Here is an 8529-nt window from a genome sequence, read left to right as displayed (position 1 = left end):
CAAACAACACAAAGAAAACTATTTTTTGATTGAAACATTCTGAATCAAGATTTGAATGTTTTTCTAAAACAAACATGGCCGCCAAATGGCCGATCGGGAATGATGCCTTTCAGAGCCTTAACATCCCATTTTTAAAGAATTAGGAAACAACGGCATACTTTCAAAGATGCGTTTGGTTTTAGTATTTTAGTATTTAAGTATTTTAGTATTTTAGTATTTTAGTATTTTAGTATTTTAGTATTCAAGTATTTTAGTATTTTAGTATTTTAGTATGTTAGTATGTTAGTATTTTAGTATTTTAGTATTTTAGTATTTTAGTATTTTAGTATTTTAGTATTTTAGTATTTTAGTATTTTAGTATTTTAGTATTTTAGTATTTTAGTATTTTAGTATTTTAGTATTTTAGTATTTTAGTATTTTAGTATTTTAGTATTTTAGTATTTTAGTATTTTAGTATTTTAGTATTTTAGTATTTTAGTATTTTAGTATTTTAGTATTTTAGTATTTTAGTATTTTAGTATTTTAGTATTTTAGTATTTTAGTATTTTAGTATTTTAGTATTTTAGTATTTTAGTATTTTAGTATTTTAGTATTTTAGTATTTTAGTATTTTAGTATTTTAGTATTTTAGTATTTTAGTATTTTAGTATTTTAGTATTTTAGTATTTTAGTATTTTAGTATTTTAGTATTTTAGTATTTTAGTATTTTAGTATTTTAGTATTTTAGTATTTTAGTATTTTAGTATTTTAGTATTTTAGTATTTTAGTATTTTAGTATTTTAGTATTTTAGTATTTTAGTATTTTAGTATTTTAGTATTTTAGTTTTTTAGTATTTTAGTATTTTAGTATTTTAGTATTTTAGTATTTTAGTATTTTAGTATTTTAGTATTTTAGTATTTTAGTATTTTAGTATTTTAGTATTTTAGTATTTTAGTATTTTAGTATTTTAGTATTTTAGTATTTTAGTATTTTAGTATTTTAGTATTTTAGTATTTTAGTATTTTAGTATTTTAGTATTTTAGTATTTTAGTATTTTAGTATTTTAGTATTTCAGATTCATGTGATTCGTATTTTTGATTTTTTTGTTATTTGTTTTTTTTTCGTTTTCATGATAAGAGAAGAAAATCAGGACTATTACATGTGTAGAAACAATAACGATTTCCTTTTTCTCCTTTTATATTTTCTTCCAGAAATCGGTCCAGTCTTTGCGGAGTGTGTGTCTTTTTCGAAAATATGAAAAACGGGGTCAATGGTTCCGGGGCACAATCGCAACAGTAATAATTCTTCAGCCAGTACATGCCAGGCAAAGTGTCATCTTTTAACGATGTCTGGCCCCATAAAATTCGAGCAGTAGCAGCAGTTGCATCTCCGTTCAAAGTTTCGCGCTGTATCGGGTGGTATTAATGATTTTTACTTGCTTGCTTTATTTCGCGAATGCTCTAAAACGATAGCAGTGCTGCCATAAACGTCAAGTTAAAAAGTGTTATTCTTTGAGATTTCGCAAAGTCAATACTTTCTTTTATTCTTGGTTGGTCTTGAGAGCCATTTTGTTTCATTTGATCACAGTGCCTTATTACATTTAGTTTAAAATAGTCTATTTTGGGAATTTTATAGCAAAATATTGTTAAAAATTCTTCGTTTTTCTAGAGAATTGCTATTAAACCGTTGATGGCTCAGATGCTCCCAGCAATAGACAAAGTTTGGCGCCGTAAATTGGCCCCGGGCGAAAAATGACTCCCCTCAAGTACAGTAAAACATGGCCATCGATCCTAACGAAGATGGCCGTCGTTCAGCTGCGCGTCGATTCCCGGGGTAGAACGTACAGCTCGATCGTGGAACCGGCCTGCCTGACGGGCCCGACCAATCTGGTCGAATCGAACCCAAACTTTTGCGTGATGGGCGCCGGATATCCGCAAATTCTGGTGCAAACCCCGGGCGGTGGCAACGGAACCTGTGAACTGCCGCCGCCCCTGCCGGATGTGGCCAACGTGGGGGACAACTCGGTAGTGCAAGTCGTGGGTCATCATTGTCAGTGTGGTGGTAGAGGAGGAGGTGGAGGAGCAGGGAGTGGCGGGGGAAGTTGTGATGGTGGTGCCAGTGTTGATCGTTTCCGGAGGCACCGCTTCCGGTCGGAGTCAATCAAGATCGACAACTGGGATTACATCTACACCGAGAAGATGCCACTGAAGGCGGTTGGCAGTGGAGTGGGGAGGTAAGTTTGGCGCTTATTGCTCATTGTTTGATAACACTATTTCAAAAGAGCGAATTATTTACTACAACACAAGAGTCTATCTTAGACACAATCCTTCGTTCGTGCTTTATACTATAATTTAGTCATGACACGCACCCTAATGGGCAAATGAGGACGAAACTGTCAACAATTAGGATGGTTTCGAACTCTGCATAAGAATATAAAATAAATATTGATCTTGCTGGTACATGAAACACAAACATAAAGTTTCATAAGGTTTTTGAGATACAGTCCAGACTCGATTATCCGAAATTCGATTATCCGAAAGTTTGAATGGGACTTCGGATAATCGAATCACGATCATAAAAAAAATCGTTTTCTTATTTTCTCACTTCAAACATCGAATTCGAGTTTTGCGATCCCATTTTAGTCAATGGTTGCTTGCCTGTAAAATAAAAAAAAAATGATTTTTTGAATATTTCATCATCGCCATATTGGCCGCCAACTTGGATTTAAAAATTCTAAATCACATTAGAGTAGTTTGAGGGTCTTACGAAAGCTCAACATCCAAAATAAGACAACAAAAGACATTTTTGACGTGATTCGATTATCCGAAGTGGAAATTTGCCAAGATCTTCGGATAATCGATTCTGGGCTGTTTTTTTATAACCAGTAGTTCTCCGCCGATCCTCGTTTCATCCATACCCAACAAGCATTTAGCACAAAAGAAGCCAATAAATCGTGGAATTTAATTTCAAACATTACCGTAGATTTACAATAACTGTGCAGCTTGATCAACCTCTCTTTGATCTTACCCGGTCCATCATACAATCTAACATGTTTTCGGAGTCGGCTTCTCTAGCCGAGCCAATGACTACGTAAAACGACGAATAGAACCAGCATACAAAGCGGACATACATTCCGATACGCTGAACTGCAAGTGCTGTGCTCAACAGCGATTCGGGTACAATCGAAATCACGAAGCCACGAAACTTGCATTGTCTTCGACAAACCTCAAAATCCGCAAAATTATCCTATCGCCCTTGGGACCAACCGACTCCTGTCGTCGACTGTACCATAACTGGATAACAGGTGACCCTGCCTACAAGGTCGCTGCAGCGTTCGGACATTTTTTGGTAGGTACACGAGTACAGAAACACAAAGAAGTAGTTGGATTTGGAGTTGTGATTGGTACACTAGGAACAACCTATACCGCCTTCCATCTCAATGTTCAAATTTAATCTTTTCGGCGCAAGCTTTGCTATCGGGGTCAAGCTATTGCACTACTTGGCAAAAACCCACAAAAAACAATAATATTCTCAAATTCCACTATCGTTCAGTGAGCAGTGGAAATCTGGAAAGCCTCATCATCCCTGGATTCAAGAAATGAAGAAGGTGAAACAGAGCTCTGAACTGGACTAAAACGGAGATCTGGATGGCTTGGGTGCGCGCGCCTGGATTAATAAGTCGGACACTGAGCTGCAGCGAACTAATCCGACAACAATAGCGCCTGGTGTAAACTACGAACAATTACCACTGTTGCGCCTGAGAGTCCCAGGCCTTCTCTATCCACAAATCTTCATTTTGTGGAACAGGAGACGGCTCTTCTTGCAGGGAATCTGGATGAAGGACGCAGTTTTTTGCTTCATTCCTGAATTCGAATAGGCACAGTAGGCCCAGCGCGGGAAGTGCTGATTTGTGCGGCGAACCAAATTCTATGTTAGGCCTACCACCGAAATGCCAGAAGAATTATTCTAGACGTACGACGTTGTGTAGAAATTGTCATGAGGAAAAGCTCTGTAGAACTTCACTGATGACGAGTGACCACTTTTCGGTTGTAATTGCCTTATTTCAATGTTTGAAGTTCCCGTCCGTGTTGGGGAAGTTTACTGCAACGCAACAAAATTAATTGTTGCAACAAGAAGCCAATGACTGCGCCAAGGGGTGGGACCCAATAGCCCAATAGAACCCGGCTCGGTCAGTCCAGGGAAATCTTTCTATTGCTGAACGCCGAGGAGTAAACAGCAACCGGGACCTAGAAGCAGATGGCCTGTAAACAAGTTACATTTACCGATCCATACGAGATTGGGTGTCAAAATTTATGAATTGCATGAAATCATGGAATTCATGAATATTGGATATGAAGGTCTCATTTTGAAAAAAGTGGCCCCAACCTGAAATGGCCGGTGCCCTCAGGGGTGTCCCGATGGGAGGAGGGTGGGACAATTTTACCGAACCATACGAGTTTGGGCATTATGGGTGTCATATTGCATGGATTTTGATATTGGATATAAATAAATCAACGGTCAGACATTAAAACGCGTTTTGAGCAGTCCGCATAAAAATTGTCATTTTTGAAGGCTAATTCTTTCAAATAAAGTTCCTAATAACATGGTATATTCGAAAAAGTTTTTTTTCCTAATTTAATGAAGATCTACACGGAACAAAATCCGGTCAGCGTTTTCGAAAAATCTTTGCGATGAATTCGGAAACGTCGAATGTTTGCGAAATCATCGGCAAAGTTTTCAATATTGGAAACTTTACTTTCAATATCGAAACAAAATGCTTCCAAAATCGAACGCACTTTGTTGTCGGTTCATTTGAGAGTGCAGACCGCCGCAGCCAATGCGTTACGGGCTGTCAAAAATAAAAATAAACAAATCCGATTTTATTTTTCGCTAAGTTGTTTCGAAGTGGATGCGGAAAAGCTGGTTGAATTTTGCAAGGTAAGTTAGTAAACACTGTTCGATTTCTTAAATTAATCTAAAACCATTAATTTTCAGCTTACCTCCCTTTTTCCCCGGCTGCCCAGGCTTCGACCCCGAAGGAATCGCCCTCCGTTGGACAGCCGTGTGGAAATTTCCGCCTCGCAAGCTTAAATCAAGCGGCCGGGCTCCGCGGCCAAATCCATCACGGAATTCAACATCGCCGGTGCCGACAGCGCTCTTCTTGTCCGGTCCGCCAACGTGCTGCATCCGGTCCGCCGACACGACGAGCGCGGTGCGATTTGGAACGGAACCGCCTTTTTAAGCGTCGACGGAACAATCTCCGGAGGCAGGTGCAGGTATGAGCGCAGATACTCGGTTCCCTCGATACCAGTAGTAGTGACGTCTTTTTTTCGATTTTAGTTGGCCAAAAGTGAACACACAAGTCGCGGTTCTGCTGTGGTGTCCCGGACGGCAAGATCCGCATCTTCGATATCGGCCACAAAAAGGCCCTGCTCGAGGACTTCCCGCTGTGCGTCCACCTAGTGTCGGATGCGTATGAGCAGCTGTCCTCGGAAGCGCGCGAGGCAGGCCTCATTTGCTGCAACAAATAACTGGTCAAGTTCTGCGGCAAGGACCAGTTCCACATTCGCATGCGGCTGTACCCGTACTACGTGATCCGCGTCAACAAGATGTCCTGTGCCGTAGCCGATAGACTCCAAACCGGAATGCCAGTCGATCATGTCGGTGCGCTCGAGCGACCGTTTCCGACAGCAGGTCGTCGAGGCTCTGCGTCGTGCCAAGTTCAAGTTCCCCAGCCGCCGGAAGATCTTCATCTGGAAGAAGTGGGGCTTCACCAAGAACGACCGCGACCAGCACCAGGTGTACTGGGACGAGGTTTGCCTTGTCAGCGACGGTTGCGGTGTCAAGTTCTTCAACGACCACGGCCCGCTGAAGAAACGGGAGGCGTACGAGCGCGCGCGGTTGGCATAGGTTCGTCGTTCGTGTGCAAGTGGGGGCAGCTCCAGAGCTGGCGAAAATCAACTGGGAGGAAGATTTGACCAACGCGGGAAGCAAACCGTCGAACCGGTCCCGGTTGAACAGCCGGAAATGGCCGCGACACGCAGGATAGCATTCAAGTAATCAAGTTTTTGATTGAGCAGTACCAAAACATAACCAAGACGCTGTACGGTGAGTTGCTGTATTACTTCCAGAGCAACATTTGAAAGGGGCGGTACGACATTACTTTTACGGCCTTTCGTCCCATTTAAACGCGTGTAATGAAAGGCCGTAAGAGCAATGTCGTACCGCCCCTTTCAAATGTTGCTCCAGACTTGATTTCATGTGAATCCTCATTTTTTTTCTCTAAACTTCTCCAGACCGACTAAACTAAACTAAATTTTAATAAAAAAAATCAATTGTTGTTAAATGAATGAATATTTTTATTTTTCAGCTTAATAATGTTGCTTTTTTTTAAAAGGTCATATAAACATATGAAACAGAACAGCATATAGGACATTTTCAAAAAAAATCTATTTTTTAGATTATTGTAATATTTTCAATTTTATGATTTTAAAAACTTTTAAATTAAATTTCAACTATCCCTTTTAACAAACATGTTTTCTATTTGAGAAATTTCAAAAAAAATAAATACGGTATTTCAAATTTTTGATCTTTTGGAATTTACAATGTTGAGAAGTTATTTTTTTGATTTCATGAATTTTAAGATGTTTTATTTTTTTTGAGAATTTTTATAATTTGTTTTTATTTTTAGAAATTTTGTAGCTTATATTTTTTTCAGAATGCTTAAATGTTTCATGTTTTTGGAATTTTTAAAATTTTGAGAAGTTTTAGTATTTTTGAATTTTTAAATTTTTTTAGAATTTTTAGAATTGTTTTAGAATTTTTAAAATGTTTAGAATTTTTATATTTTTTTGAATTTTTATAATTTTTTGTTTTTTTTTTAATTTTTAGATATTTTTGTTTTTTTCTTATTTTTAACATGAGTAATTCTCGCTGAAAGTGGACCACTATTTACACAAGGTGCTCAAAAATCAAAAGCAATGTACTTTTCCAATAGCCCCCACCAAGTTATGAAAGAAACCATGTTTGGTTGGTTGAATTTGTCCTCACCTCGGCGCCACAAAGCTAAAACATTTTTTTTAATTGGTAATTTTTTGACCTAGGCGCGTCTACAAAATTGCTAATAACTTTGCAAAACTTCAACGAACCCTTGATGTTTAGGGGTGTTTTGGAAAGGAAATGAGCAGAGCTTTCGAATGCACTTGTCAGAAAAATACCGTTCCATACATTTTTTAGCCATAAAACACCAATGTATTTTTAAAAGTCATTTTTGAAGGCCGGCGCCCCGCTTTATCGAAAAACTGACAAATCCATTCGAAAGCTGAGACGATTTCACATTAAGGACCAATAAATCTAAGGTGTATGTTCCTCCTATCTTTTTTAATCTAATTTTGATTCTGAGAGCGCAGCGCTCCGTTCGTATTTCGGGCGCCCAAAATGTTGCATTAGCTTGCCCCAATTTAAGGTTTTGTCAAACAATATAGGTGCTCACTTTTTAAATGATAGTTTATTATCCAAGGATCAAGATGCACTATCGATAATTGACCAATATTTAAGTTTTTGGGTTCTGCCAGGCAATTTAATGTCGAAAAGTTGTTTTTGTTTACTTTTTTGTTGTTAAATGATTATTTACAATTGGGTGGACATTTTTACAGTAAAAATAATGAATGTAGCATGTAGGAAATTTCACCACGAACATTTTTCTCGAGGAGAAAACGTAATTTTGATACTCCAACGCAAAGATATTTGAGTTTTAGTGAGAAAAAAGTGCCAATTTTACAAATTTCCCAGAATTAACAAGCACGGCCTATTATTTACATGCGGCATATGTTTTGGAACCCAAAGTATGGTTTCTTATAGTTATTTAGGTCGCTGAATTCTGATCTGCAATCAAATTTCAGATAAACAGTGATATTTGAGCCACGCCTAATATTTGAGTCGCCTAAATGCGACCAAAAAGTGAGCACCTATATTGTTTGACAAAACCTTAAATTGGGGCAAGCTAATGCAACATTTTGGGCGCCCGAAATACGAACGGAGCGCTGCGCTCTCAGAATCAAAATTAGATTAAAAAAGATAGGAGGAACATACACCTTAGATTTATTGGTCCTTAATGTGAAATCGTCTCAGCTTTCGAATGGATTTGTCAGTTTTTCGATAAAGCGGGGCGCCGGCCTTCAAAAATGACTTTTAAAAATACATTGGTGTTTTATGGCTAAAAAATGTATGGAACGGTATTTTTCTGACAAGTGCATTCGAAAGCTCTGCTCATTTCCTTTCCAAAACACCCCTAAACATCAAGGGTTCGTTGAAGTTTTGCAAAGTTATTAGCAATTTTGTAGACGCGCCTAGGTCAAAAAATTACCAATTAAAAAAAAAGTTTTAGCTTCGTGGCGCCGAGGTGAGGACAAATTCAACCAACCAAACATGGTTTTATTCATAACTTGGTGGGGGCTATTGGAAAAGTACATTGCTTTTGATTTTTGAGCACCTTGTGTAAATAGTGGTCCACTTTCAGCGAGAATTACTCATTTTTTAAATTTGCAGAAT

The 8529-nt window shown here is 38.1% G+C and overlaps 1 protein-coding gene and 1 pseudogene across 1 annotated transcript in view; both read left to right on the top strand.

Annotated features, from left to right (window-relative positions):
* The first annotated feature begins 1210 nt into the window (after window positions 1-1210).
* LOC120426464 (monocarboxylate transporter 12-like) overlaps window positions 1211-8529 on the top strand; it is a 362289-nt gene continuing 354970 nt past the window's right edge. The window contains exons 1-2 of the mRNA XM_052706458.1: window positions 1211-1397; window positions 1648-2212. Coding sequence (XP_052562418.1) covers window positions 1731-2212 — 482 coding nt within the window. The 5' untranslated portion in view covers window positions 1211-1397; window positions 1648-1730. The remainder of the gene's footprint in view (window positions 1398-1647; window positions 2213-8529) is intronic.
* LOC120429003 (60S ribosomal protein L10-like) overlaps window positions 4644-8529 on the top strand; it is a 16387-nt pseudogene continuing 12501 nt past the window's right edge.

This window comes from Culex pipiens, chromosome 1 (assembly GCF_016801865.2).
Source record: "Culex pipiens pallens isolate TS chromosome 1, TS_CPP_V2, whole genome shotgun sequence".
Lineage (NCBI taxonomy): Eukaryota > Metazoa > Arthropoda > Insecta > Diptera > Culicidae > Culex > Culex pipiens.
This window is presented reverse-complemented; position numbering and strand designations above follow the sequence as displayed.